The sequence below is a fragment of the Impatiens glandulifera genome, chromosome 1, assembly GCF_907164915.1.
Source record: "Impatiens glandulifera chromosome 1, dImpGla2.1, whole genome shotgun sequence".
In the NCBI taxonomy this organism is placed as follows: domain Eukaryota; kingdom Viridiplantae; phylum Streptophyta; class Magnoliopsida; order Ericales; family Balsaminaceae; genus Impatiens; species Impatiens glandulifera.
In genome coordinates, this window is record NC_061862.1 from 146734422 (window position 1) to 146748618 (window position 14197).

Genomic DNA, 14197 nt, shown 5'->3' on the forward strand with positions numbered 1-14197 from the left:
CTATCCGAATTGACCCGGGGTTATTTTGCCCGGCCCGCACCAATTTTGGCCCAAATGTACTAATACTAATAAATTAAATTAAATATATAATATTGTTAATATATTTATTTATTTTGTTGTAACATTTTTTTTATATATTTGTTTATAGAAAATATGATATAAACATTTATCCAAATTCTTTTTTAAAAATTAATTCAAAATAGAATGATACAATTTGTGGTTTTGAAAATAACAAAATTTCTAATAAAAAATTATAGTAGTTTATAAATGGGAAGAATGTCAATTTTAAACACGAAGTTGTAAGAAAGTGTCAAATTTACTCATTAAGTATCAAAATTCTATTTATATACACTAACTTGTCAAAAAGTGTCAAATTTATTTAAAATAACAAAAAAGTTAAACGGAGTTAAAAGTTTTGCCACATTTAATATCCACCTAATTTTTATTTATTTTTAATTTACATTAATTACTTTAATTTTTTTTTTCATTCAAAACAAAACATCCAAATTTTTTCTTATCCATTTTTTCTCTCTCTATTCTCAACTCTTCATTTCTTTTAATTGTTCATTTTCTATCCCTACCATTAATCATATCTGATGAAGAACCACCGAAATATTTGGAATCAACTCCGTTTGAAATCCTAGATCAGGATTTCAGTTTCCTGTTTTTTCCAATAGTCACCGCCGATCGATACACTACGGAGGGCCCCACCTTTTGTCCAGTACCTTCTACATATCTTACAGAAATACCTCGGCTACGCGAGACTATAGTTGTTGTAGTAACATAATTTCGTGTTTAGAGAATTGCATCAAGAACACTTCATCGGCTGTTCCGCCACCTTCACCATCGTCACAGTTTTTTGGCCACCTGATTATTCTTCCATCACAATATTATTATTTGACGTCGACATAGCTAGTTCATTAATAGAGATTTCAGAAAAAAAATAGATTACTTAGGCCATCTCCAACCCAAATACCTATTCTCAAACCCAAAATGCAATAAACATCCCATCAAACAGTAATTCATCTCCAACCCAAAAACTCAAACTCAAACTCAAAAGAATATTCTCAGAATATTTCTTTTTATAATAATTTTTATTTTTTTTAATATTATATATATATTTATCTAAAATTACAAATTGAACCCATAACTTTACAACAACTTATTAATTACTTTTAATTTTTAATTATAAATCAATTATTTATACAATATTGTTTATTATTATAAATTTATAATACTTAAAAAATATAAAATATTAATGTAAACAAATTTAAATATAAATTAATTATATAAACAAATTAAAATTATCATGAATTAAACATATAAATAAATTAAAATATAAATAAATTATATAAATAAATTAAAATATAAATAAATTAAATAGATAAACAAATTAAAATATAAATAAGTTATGTAAATTAATTAAAAACAAACTAAAATGACTAAAATGAAAGTTTTGAAAAGTTTTGAGTATGTGAATAGTGTCCCTGCAAATTTGGGTATGGAAGAGAGAGAATTTGCAGAAAAACTCAAAATGCAGTTGAGTTTGCAGGTGGGTTGGAGGGCTAAAACCTATTATGAAGATGAGTTTGCAGGTGGGTTGGAGATGATCTTATATTAGAGATGAAGAGGAACAGTGAGAAGAAAATGAAGAATTGGGTAAAGAGAGAGAAAAAATGGATATGGAAAAATTTAAATGTTTTGTTTAAATGAAAAAAAAACTAAAGTAATGTAAATTAAAAACAAATAAAAAATAGGTGGATATTACATGTGGCAAAAATTTTAACTCCGTTAAATTTTTCTGTTAGTTTAAATAAATTTGACACTTTTTGAAAAGTTAATATATATATAAATAGAATTTTGATACTTAATAAGTAAATTTGACACCTTCTTACAACTTGGTGTGTAAAATTGACATTCTTCTCGTTTATAAATTAGTATTATTATATATTTAGAGTTCGTTTAATGTTGTTAATTAAAAAAATAATCATTACAAATTTGGTTATTTGAAATTTTAATTAAATAAATTATTATTATATTTTTTAAATTTATTTTTTAAAATAAAATACAAATATTTTTTTATTTTAGTTGATGTCATACAAAAATAAAACAAATAGGGAGAGACACTTTTTAACTTTAAATTTGGGTGAGAATGTTTATAGCTTATTAAAATTTGACAATGTAATTTGATTATAATTAATTTCGTTTAAAAATAATAATAATAATAGGACATGATGAATAAGTTTTTATTAAATTTTTAAAAAATATATAATATGACATGATAAATAACTTTTTTAATAAGAAAAATGAACATCAAAATTAGCTTTGAGTATGATTCATTTTGAAAATGATAACTTTAAATAAACTTATTTTATACCTTAAAATACAATTTATTTATATAGATTGTTATTATTAAAATATAATAAAAATAAAAATACATATTAAAATTTGGAACACAATTATTCTAAAGGTGTAATTGACCTATACATGGGTAAAATAGATATGTCCACAAAGAGAAATGATAAACTCAACAAAATGTTAGCGAAAGTAATGCCACGAATCCTACGTGGACGTGGGTCGGAGAGAGGAAAATAAATAAATAAAAAATAAAAGTAATATTAAAAAACGTTTCAGTCTCAGTTCCCCCTCTTTCTTCTTTTCATTTTTCATTTCCGGTGATCATTCTCTTTCTTCTATGGCGATTTGGCTCTCCGGTATCCGCGATTTCTTCTTTTTTCTTCATCGTCGTCCGATCGAAAATGGTAAGTTTTGAAACTCTCCTTCGTGTATCTTCACTTCATTTAGGGTAGGTCCAGGTTCATATTATTCTTCTTTTCAGGCTGGTGTTGGTCCATGTACATCGCCCGACAAGGCTCCAAGATCTCCAAGGTAAATAAGAAATCTTATCTTTTTAGAAATGAATCTGTTTAACATAGATGATTTTGATATCAATATCCTCTTTAGTATTTAATAGGGTTTAACTCCATTTAGGGTTTCACGATAGAAAAGTATATAAGGTTTAGGGTTTAACGTAGAAACGTTTTTTATATCCATATATTGTGTCCTGAAAGATTTAATTTGTTGCATATTATGTCCCGAAACCATGATTTCGGGACAAGAAACCATCATATTGTGTCCCAAAATCACCCTTTTAGGTCCCGAAACCACCCATTTCGGGACGAGAAACAATCTATGAAAAGAAGAAATGTTGGTTTCAGGACCCGAAATTGGTGGTTTCAGGATCCGAAATGGTGATTTTGGGACATAAAAGGGTGGTTTCGAGACACAATATGATGTTTTTAGGACGCGAAAGGGTGATTTCAGGACACAATATGATGGTTTCTTGTCCCAAAATCGTGGTTTTAGGACAAGAAATGGTTCATTTATTTGCTTATCTGCTTCATGGTTCATTTATTTGCTTATCTACTTCATGGTTTTTAAATGCTTATCTTTTGTTTTTATAGAGCAAAAACGTAAAAGGAATGTGGCCCAAGAAACCAAAGCAGTCCCCCATAACTTATTTTTAACAAGGGCTCATCTTTTAGCCTTTACAATCTTCTTCAACTGTTGTCTAATGAACAAAAAGAGGTTGTGAAATCAATAGGCTTTGGCTCTCTTCTATCACTATCGCTTTCAAAATGCCCCGGCGCGATCTCTCGTTATCTCGTTAAACATTTTGAACATAGTAAATGTGCATTCATTCTAGAGTGGCGAGGAAGTAAAAATCGAAGAAAATGATATTCAAATCATATTGGGTCTCCCTAAAGGGGAGTTGGACATTGTAGAATACGAGCATAACGAGACCGATGACAAGTTGAAGGCCTTTAGGACTCGATGGGGTAACTCTGTTAATGGCGCTCCTATAATGACCGATATGCCAATAAAAATCATGGAGAACAAAGCAGCTGACAACAATTTCAAGATAGACTTCGTATTATTTGTTGTCAACAGTTTTCTCTAGTCTGATCACCTAGGTCAACTAACCAGGTATATCTCAAAACTTACATATATGTATGGTATATTCATTGTTAATAATCCTCAAATCTGGTTTTTTTCATTTGCAGGTTTAGAATTTTGAAATCTATTTCAGATGTTGATAATATCAAAAAGTTTAATTGTTGCAAATTTGTACTTGAAGGATTAGTTCAATTATATGAAAAATTGAAAGCGCATGAAAAACGACATTTCCAAGGATCACAAACGTTCCTTATTTTAAGTTATCACTAATTTATTTCCGTGATTGCAAATGTAAATAGTTTTAACATATGTATGTTTTCAGTTGTGCTACATGTATAGGGTGAGCAACCCTGAACTGAGAGTTGATGAGCGTCGATTTCCTATATTGTCATATTGGAATGATACGAAGTTGAAGTTTAGGTTGGATACGAAGTGGTCAAATAGAGGATTTGGACGTGGAAGCGATGTTGGACGCATTCCACTACCAACTCTTCAGAATGAGGAGACAAATGGGAATGAGGGGAGTACGAAGAGACATATAGGGATAGAGGAGAACGAGGAGGTAGATAGATATGGGGGAGAACGAGGATGCATATGGGGTGCCTGAGCCTCAAAAGGCAGCGCCTAAGAAGATAACACCTAAGAATGCATCACCTCTAAATGTAGCACCTTTGAACACAACAGCACCTCGGAACGCACCACGTTCGAATTTTATAGAGAATTTATTTTGCATTTTTAAATGTACAGTGATGATTGACAAAGCCACCAAAAATTTGGCATATTTAAGTGTCGGCTGTGATACATCGCCATTGTATGACAATATCATCCACATCGTATATGCAGCCATGGACAATGATAAACATTTTAGGGATGTCATGCACAAATATTTCAAAGATCGAATACCCACTACAGAAAATGAAGATGTAAATATGAATGAACAAACACCCGAAGTGGGGATATTCGAACCCAAAATGGGGGTATCAAAACCCGAAGTGGGGTACCAAAAGGGGGAGTACCCGAAGTGAAAAATCATTTACAAATGGTGGTTAGTGATGTAAAAAGACTATAATTGGTGGCTAAAGAAAAAGTCAGAAAAAATCCCTTACGAAATGCGAAAATTTCGGCACGCCTTCAATCTCCATATATGATGAAGAACAAGAAAAAAAATCAACCTTACTTTGACTCTGCCCAAATAGATTACTGAGATGAAATCATTTTGGGGTTCATTTTTGCAAATAAAGATGATGAGAATACGAGGTAATTAATGATATTTATATTTCTTAGTTAGTTTAATGGTGTTTTCAGGTCCCGAAATGGTGGTTTCAAAACCTAAAAGGGTGGTTTCAGGACCCGAAATGGGTGGTTTTGAGACCTGAAATGATAGTTTCGGGACCCGAAATGGGTGTTTATCATCCTTAAATGGTGGTTTTTATTTGTTTTTCTTCATTATGTGGTTTCATGAAGGAATTATTGTATGAAACCGAGCATACCATGATCAACATAGGGCATTTTTAATCAATGAAAAATGAATGCCATGTTGAAAGTGGTATTATTGATGTGTGGGCACACATTACGTGTAATTATAGTAAACAATGTTCCCAGAGGAAAATTGTTTTTTCTACAATGGTTTCTGTAAGTCACTATATCTTTTATTGTTGTTTAAACCAGTGGTCTAATTGTGATGTTGATTTCATTTGTAGGGCTTTTTATAGAGATTTAGAAACTTTTATTGAACAAGTTATTGAAGAAATGAGACTATTCCTAATAACACCCGAAGAAATGAAAATTGATAATCTTGTAAGTCTAATATTTTAATATCATCTGAATTTTGCTCATATATATCATCTGAATCTTGGTCATATTTTTACCGATATTTTGCTAATTTTATACGAAAGTCACTATTATGTTGTTTGCATCAATATGCAAAAGAGAGTAATCGAAATCATCGACAACCTCCCACTGCCAAAAAAAATGTCATGGAAGATAAATATGTCATAACTCGGAAACTAGTAATGTTGAAGTGTTTGTATGACCGTGTTTGTATGTTAAAGTGTTTTCAAATCTATGTTTATTAACTTCATTGGTAAAAACATATAGAATCCCTTGTGGAGTTCTTCAAAACTATCGATCTGAATATCGCAACTAAAATTGTTAAATTCTTATTCAAAATTTTGAAATTAACTTGGCAAGACAGTTAAAATACAACAGATTGCGCAATATACTGTATGAGACATATTCAAACTTATTTGGGCGATGCAAAGTGGGATTGTGGTATAACCAAAATAAATGTAAGTTACATATTTCACATTTTGATTGTTTTATAATTCTTTAATAACTGTTGAATTATCATTTTTTTTGCAGGTAAGGGGAATGCTTGAAACTTTACTAGTAAAATTTTGTGCGTTCATCGTTAGGTCAACTTTAAACAAAAATTTGAATAATATCTTTATGAGATATTTAGAAATTATAAAAGAAGATTCTCTTGAAACGTATAGGTTGTATGTAAATAAGTAGTACATTGTGGTATTTTTTAGTCTTTAATTATATTCAATTTTCAAGTCTTCAATTATATTCGATTTTCTAGTCTTCAATTATATTCGAGTTTCTAGTCTTCAATTTTTTTCGATTTTGTGACAAAATGTTAAAAAAACACAATTTCGGGACAAGAAACCATCATTTCAGGACGATAAACCACCCTTTCATGACGATAACCCTTTCAGGTTCCGAAACCATCATTTCTTATCCCGAAACCATCCTTTCAAATCCCGAAATGATGGTTTTGGGACCTAAAAGGATGGTTTTTGGACATTTTGAAACATTAAAATGTATATTTTTTATACCAAAACCCGGGTACCCTTCGGGTTCAACAGGGGTGGATTTGTTCAGGTTCAGTGCTTTATCTATTGTGTTGTTCAAGTTCGGTGCTTCAGCAGTGCTGGTTTCTTGAAAGTTCAAATAGTTCGTCATCATACAAAATCGAACTGAAATAAACCCCTAAACCCTAAATAACTAGATCTGTAAAAACTAAATAACTAGATAGGTAAAAAAATTAAATAATTAGAACTATAAAATTAAACTAAATAACTAGAACTGTAAAAACTAAAAACTAAATAACTAGATCTGTAAAAACGATACCATGGAGTTTCGCCGGAGAGGTTTCAGGAAGAGAAATAAATGACGCCGTAAAAGTTTCAAAGAGAGAAATAAATAAACCGGAGAAGTTTCAGAGAGAAATAAATGAAGCCGGAAATAAATGAAGTCGAATAGGTGAATATATTTTTTATTTTTATTTTCCTCTCTCCTACCCACGTGGCAAAGACACGTAGGATCCGTGCTCTTATTTTCGCTAATATTTTATTGAGTTTATCCTTTCTCATCCACAAAATAGTATTTAAATGGAGTCCTTGCTAATGAAATTATTATCAAGTACATTTTATATTTTAGAAGCAAAATAATATTGATAGTTTTTATTTTTTATTTTATTAATTTTTGTTATTAATTTTTCAGTGTTGCTTCAATTAGTTCAAACTCTAGATCTGACAATTACAATTTTTTATATTTTCCAAAAGAAAGAAAATTAATTATTACTCATTTTGTGTGTTATTATACAACATATACATCAGGCCTTAAAAGGGAAAAATGCATACAATTGCTATGACTTTGACATTTTATTATTGTTAGTTGCAAATTTACATGTACAAACTAACATGCCTTAATTGTGCGGTTGTGACTTGTGAATGGAATAACTTAATAATCACTCCTTTTAAAACCTTTTTATTTATATTTTTAAATTTGAGATAATTTCTATTTTACACTTTAAATTTATCAACCTTGTAATATTTGTACATTCAAATTTTGATTTTATTTTTTTTATTTACTTAGTAGTGTGCCATGCAAACAATGTCAATTAGCAAATGGTTATAATCATTTGGTAAAATAAATAAATAACAAAAACTTAGGGTAAAATCAACATAGTTGGGTATAAAATGGAAAAAAAAAAATGATGAACAAGATTTCCAATTTTTTCAGAAAAATATGTTAAAATTTATTATCGTTTTCTGATATAATATTAACAACTGATTTCAAAGAAATAGTTGCCACAAACTAATTTTTTCTACCGAGTTGGGAGAGATCACTTGTCAGTAAAAAAATATTTTGTAAAGAAAATGGGAGGAGGTAATAAGGCATCCCCGAGCCTTACAAAGATAATGCACAACTAAATTATGTAAGCATAACGGCAACAAGATGTGAATATCCTCAACCTCCCTGAGGTCCTAGATTTGAACTTGTCAGACGATCAGTTCTGCGCCTGGTTAAGTGTATTTCCGGGCTATGTGCTTAACTCGCGGAGATTAGTCGGACTCCAAAAGAGAAACTGAACCCAACATTCTAAAAAAACAACAACTATGTAAGCCATACCTAAAAAAAACCCTCATTCGCCTAAAAGACATTTGTTTATTGTCAAATTAAACTAAAGTGAGAAAAATGACATAGCTTTCAAGTTTTATTCTCATTAACAATACCTTAACGTAAGCGGGGTTCATCTCGAAAAGCAAACAAAAAAAAGAATTGCTACAAAAACCATTTCAAATCAAATATCAGGCAAAATCAGTAAATGAAAATGTGGTTGGATCAAAATACCTTTTTTTTCCGCATGTCTGTTCTTCCTTCATTAGTGGGTAGAAACCAATGGCAGCATGCTCAATTAGCTATCATGAAAGTATAGACTTTGCAAGTAGGGATTAAATTTGAAACTGTAATCAATAGTAAAAGAAAGTAATTTTTGTTAATAATAAGGTGCCAAGTAACAATCATGACTATGATTATGGGGCATAAATGGAGTAGTGGGGCTGGGAGCCTGTGAGGAAAAAGAGGGAAAACATTGATTGGCTTCAAAGAAAAGCTTAATCAATTAAAAGGTTTCTTTACCTCAACCTTTCTCTTTCTCTTTCTGACACCTACCAAAATTGTTTCTTGTCTGTTTCCATGTGGTTGCTTTCTCTCCTACAGTTAACACCAAATAAGCCTCAAATATTAATAATCAAACACAACACAACCGATTCTTGTTTCGTTATGGCTACTATCCATAGTGTGCTCACAGTTCTTCTACTGTTCTGCGCAAGAATTCGTTTGATCTCTTCCGTCACAGATCCTAATGATGGTGAGTTTGTTTTCTGTCTTTCTTATTTCGTATATATCGACATTTTGACATATAACAATGAGTTTTTCAACTTCTGAATGGGTGTTGTTGATGCAGCCGCAGCACTGAGGTCTTTAAAGGATCAATGGAAGAATACACCGCCAAGCTGGGGGGAATCCGATGATCCTTGTGGATTACCGTGGGAAGGTGTTACCTGCAAAAACTCGAGAGTAACTGCATTGTGAGTATTATCTCATTTTTTATGGCAATAATCAATGTTTAGATCTTATATATCATTTTTTATATTCTCAAATGCCTCTATTTTAAAAATAAATGAAAAGAAACTTCCCTTCAGCTTTATTATAACATACATTATAGGATTGCCAAGGGCAAAATGGGGATTTTTTTAAAGATTATGGATGTCGAAAACAGTTAATGAGAAGAGAAAAACTAGTTCTACTTAGGCCTTGTTTAATCTTATTTGAAGAAATGACCGAAATATCCTTGGTATTTAATATATTAAAAGATTATTAAAATGGAGTAAAGGTATTTTGGTTAATGATTTAAATGATATGATTGAAACCATGTTGATTGATTGAATGGTTGGTTATTTGAAAATTAAAGGTGTTTGTGTTCATTGTTTTCAGGGGATTATCAACAATGGGATTGGTAGGTGCGCTTAATGGCGATATTGGGGGCCTTTCTGAATTGAGATCATTGTGAGTTTTCAAGTTTGAGAAACATGTTTGAATCAATAGAATCACTGAAATGCAAATATGTTGGAGTTTTCTGCTACCTTATTTTCGAAAGTGCTTTTGTATCAGGGATGTCTCATTCAATCGTCAATTGACTGGTTCCCTCTCTTCGCGTTTGGCTGACCTGCAACAACTAAACATTCTGTAAGATAATAAGATTCAATAATAACAATGGAACTGCTCTTGAATTAGTCTCGTAATGTTTTTTTTTTATCTTTTCCAGAATCTTGGCTGGATGCGGCTTCAGTGGTACGATACCAGACGAGCTGGGCAATCTTGAGAACCTATCTTTTCTGTAAGGATGGATTACTGAAAAAAGAACAACACTTCATTTGCTCTGCATATATATTATTTTTACTAATCTGAGTTCTTTACTAGAGCTTTGAACTCCAACAATTTCACTGGTGAAATACCTGCTTCCTTTGGTAAGCTTTCCATGCTGTACTGGCTCGACTTGGCAGACAATCAGTTGACAGGATCTATCCCCGTTTCAACAACCACTACATCTGGACTTGATTTATTGAAAAAGGCAAAACATTTGTGAGTATGTTTAGAATATGTGGATCAACTGTTATAGCAAGAATGAATATCTAGATAATGAGTCGTGTTTTTTTACATCAACTTGCAGCCATTTCAATAAAAATCGGCTTTCTGGTGTAATTCCAGATAGCCTATTCAGCTCTGATATGGTACTAATACATTTGTAAGTAATAATCTTATATTTGCTAACACATTGTATAAAAAATTACAGCTAATAAAGAAAAAATAGTTAACTGCTTGTGTTTCCAAAATGACAGGTTATTGGATGGAAATCAGTTAAGCGGAAAAATCCCTGAAACATTGGGCCTTGTTCTAACTCTTGAGGTTCTGTAAGTAGAGTACTAATTTATTTCCGTAATACAGTTTTCACCATTAATTTTAGTTCACTATTCCTTCTGTTATGGTTTGACATGCAAACCAACTTCCAACAGACGGCTAGACAAAAATACTCTGACAGGCGTAGTACCACATAACCTTAACAATCTCACCAATGTCATTGAACTGTAAGTATTTCTTTCATGAATCAATCTTGTTTGATGTGTCTTGTTCAATTTGGGTTATTTGAGATAAATTTCAAATAACTCATTATCCAATCAACTAAAATACCAAAATATTCTATATTTACAATATAATATTTATAGCCCAGCCCTAACCTAAATAACATGATTCTGAATCACCTACAACAAACAAGATTATTTGGAATCCTCACATGGTTATACAATAACCTTAGATCAAACAAGGCCATAATATGCTCATACTGGCTTTGAATGCCGAATATTGATTAACTAGCGATGCTTTCTTATTGTTCCTGTAGAAATCTTGCTCACAACAAGCTCTCTGGTCCGTTACCAAACTTAACAGGGATGAACTCACTCAATTATGTGTAAGAAGGAAGTTCACTTTCATTCAATTTATATACCTGAAATATCCTCACCGGACTAATGAGTCAGATTTGGATCATTTTGTCTATAAGGGACTTGAGCAATAACTCCTTTGAACTCTCGGAAGCTCCAGCTTGGTTCTCAACCTTACAGTCACTCACTACCTTGTGAGTTCTTGGGATTTCCAGTTGGAAAGAATCCTATTTTTTCCTTATACTATTTCTTAACCAAAATCATTTTCTGTTGATGCACACAGGGTTCTGGAATATGGGTCAATTGAAGGGCCTCTGCCACAAAAACTCTTCAGCTTGCCAGAGATACAACAAATGTAACTCTCTTCTTTTGTCTCTGTTCTATTTCACTAATAGACTTCAGAAGGGAGCAAATTTTCTTTGCTCATTCAATTCATGGAACATTTTTTCCAGAAAATTGAAGAACAATGCATTTAATGACACACTATACATGGGTACCAGCATTAGTGAACAACTTCAGCTTGTTGATCTCCAGAACAACCAGATATCTGCTGTAACACTTGGAGACCAATATAAGAACACATTGATGTGAGTGTTCACAGCTCCTAATGAAAAATTTCTTATGTTTTTTATTCTCATTCTCTCCTTTGCATATACAAGGCTCATTGGAAACCCTGTTTGCACCACTGCTCTGGAAAATACTGATTACTGTCAGCTTCAACAACAAAATACAAGGCCTTATACTACAAGCCTCGCTAACTGTGGGAGCAAATCTTGCCCACTTGATGGAAAGCTTAACCCTCAGAGCTGTGACTGTGCTTATCCATATGGAGGAACATTATATTTCAGAGGACCTTATTTCAGGGAATTAACAAATGCTAATATTTTCCATACTTTAGAAATGAGCTTGTGGACGAAACTAGGCCTTACTCCTGGTTCAGTCTCACTGCAGAATCCCTTCTTCAATGTTGATGACTATCTACAGGTGCAACTTGAACTGTTTCCTCCAACTGGGAAGTACTTTAATAGGTCAGAGATTTTGATGCTTGGGTTTGCCTTAAGTAACCAAACCTACAAGCCTCCTCATGAATTTGGACCATACTACTTCATTGCGTCACCTTATAATTTCCCATGTAAGTGAAGTTTTTTTAATCGTATTCTAAATGATTAATGAACGGAAGAATGAATTAATTACATGTAAACAGCTAAACCTGATGGGGCTTCTATTAGTCCAATGGCCATAGTTGGGATTTCAATAGGCTGCAGTTTTCTTGTCCTGGTTCTCCTTGGGTTAGGAATATATGCAATTAAGCAAAAGAAACGTGCAGAAAAGGCAATTGTATTTAGTAAACCATTTGGTAATTCTCTTCTTCTTCTTTTTCACTTGATAAGAATGAGAATTACGGAGAAAAGGCTTTGAGTCCTTTTGGCCATTCATTAATTGCAGCATCATGGGCTCCAAGCGGAAAAGATAGTGGTGGTGCACCACAATTAAAGGGAGCTAGATGGTTCTCTTATGATGAAGTCAAGAAGATCACAAACAATTTCTCAGGAAGTAATGAGATAGGATCAGGAGGTTATGGAAAGGTAAACCGCCAATAATTCATGACTGGTTTCTACTCATAGCTAACTTATGTTTCCAATGCTCTTTAGGTCTACAGAGGAATGCTTCCTGGTGGCCAGTTAATTGCAATAAAAAGAGCTCAGCAGGGTTCCACGCAAGGAGGGTTGGAATTTAAGACTGAGATTGAATTGCTCTCAAGAGTTCATCACAAGAATGTTGTTGCTCTTGTTGGTTTTTGTTTTGAACAAGGAGAACAAATGTTGGTGTATGAGTTTATGTCGCATGGAACACTTCGAGATAGCTTGTTAGGTGAGCTTTACTCTGATGTTGAATAAAATAAAAGTTATCGTATACGTATACGCCTGCCTTTGAACTCAATATAATATCTTACATTGCAGGAAAATCAGGCATTGTTCTAGATTGGAAAAGGCGGCTGCGCATAGCCCTTGGTTCAGCTAGAGGACTGGCCTATCTTCATGAACTTGCAGACCCACCTATAATTCATAGAGATGTTAAATCTAGCAATATACTGTTGGATGATAATTTAACAGCAAAAGTCGCAGATTTTGGTTTATCCAAGTTAGTCACAGACAGCACAAAAGGCCATGTTTCAACTCAAGTAAAAGGCACTCTGGTGAGCTAATAACTATTAGCAATTTTGTTTTAGTTTGTGCCTTTGTGGATAATTTGAAAAATTAACCAAGTTGTATCGCATATTTCAGGGCTATCTAGATCCAGAATACTACATGACACAACAATTAACTGAAAAAAGTGACGTTTATAGCTTCGGAGTTTTGATGCTTGAACTAATTACAGCTCGACAACCAATTGAGAAAGGCAAGTACATAGTTCGTGAAGTGAGAATTGCAATAGACGAAAATGATGAATGTTATGGCATGAAGGAACTAATCGATCCAGCTTTAGCCACCATAGCAAATCTCACAAGTTTCAGAAACTTTTTAGGACTTACAATGCAATGCGTCGAAGAATCAGCTGCGGATCGTCCAACTATGAGCCAAGTGGTAAAGGCACTAGAAAATATCCTGCAGAGTGACGGTTTAAACACCAATTCCACGTCTGCGTCATCGTCGGCGACGGAATTTGGATCCATGAAGGCAGTTTCTAGACATCTTTATGGTGATAATGGGAGTAAAAAGTATGGAAATGACAGCGATGCCTTTGATTATAGCGGAGGATACACGCTTCCGTCGAAAGTAGAACCGAAGTAGAAGTAATCTTACTTTGTTTCCATTGTTGTATTCTCGCCGGAGATCATCGCCGTAAAACCTGAATTTGCACAATTGCTACTACGGCTATTTTCACTGCGACTATCTTATTAGTTGCATTTGTATATTATAAATATAAATTAACTAAATATTAAAATAGAT

The 14197-nt window shown here is 32.6% G+C and overlaps 1 protein-coding gene and 1 long non-coding RNA gene across 3 annotated transcripts; one reads left to right on the forward strand and one right to left on the reverse strand.

The window, feature by feature from the left end:
• Positions 1–8609: 8609 nt before the first annotated feature.
• LOC124920046 lies at positions 8610–13915 on the reverse strand. 2 transcript variants are annotated; one of them, XR_007097626.1, is made up of 5 exons: positions 13780–13915; positions 10266–10363; positions 9894–10161; positions 9057–9311; positions 8610–8961 (listed from the first exon to the last, which is right to left on the reverse strand). It is a non-coding gene; the product is annotated as an uncharacterized LOC124920046 (long non-coding RNA). The 2 variants fall into 2 exon arrangements; XR_007097625.1 differs by lacking the exon at positions 8610–8961 and having other exon boundaries at positions 9112–9311; positions 9894–9985.
• On the forward strand, positions 8981–14197 carry LOC124920045 (leucine-rich repeat receptor protein kinase HPCA1). Its single transcript, XM_047460435.1, has 19 exons — positions 8981–9118; positions 9215–9338; positions 9745–9816; positions 9922–9996; positions 10076–10147; positions 10231–10392; positions 10481–10555; positions 10650–10721; positions 10824–10895; positions 11207–11275; positions 11366–11440; positions 11530–11601; positions 11699–11833; positions 11906–12378; positions 12451–12603; positions 12693–12832; positions 12899–13118; positions 13208–13443; positions 13532–14197. The coding sequence occupies exons 1-19, from the start codon at positions 9031–9033 to the stop codon at positions 14036–14038; spliced, it is 2892 nt and encodes a 963-aa protein (XP_047316391.1). The 5' UTR covers positions 8981–9030; the 3' UTR covers positions 14039–14197.

Coding starts and splice junctions, on each gene's coding strand:
- LOC124920045 (XM_047460435.1), top strand. CDS start 9,031: ATGGCTACTATCCATAGTGTGCTCACAGTTCTTCTACTGTTCTGCGCA. Junction 10,896..11,206: donor CTCACCAATGTCATTGAACT/GTAAGTATTTCT, acceptor TTGTTCCTGTAG/AAATCTTGCTCACAACAAGC. Junction 11,276..11,365: donor ATGAACTCACTCAATTATGT/GTAAGAAGGAAG, acceptor TTTGTCTATAAG/GGACTTGAGCAATAACTCCT.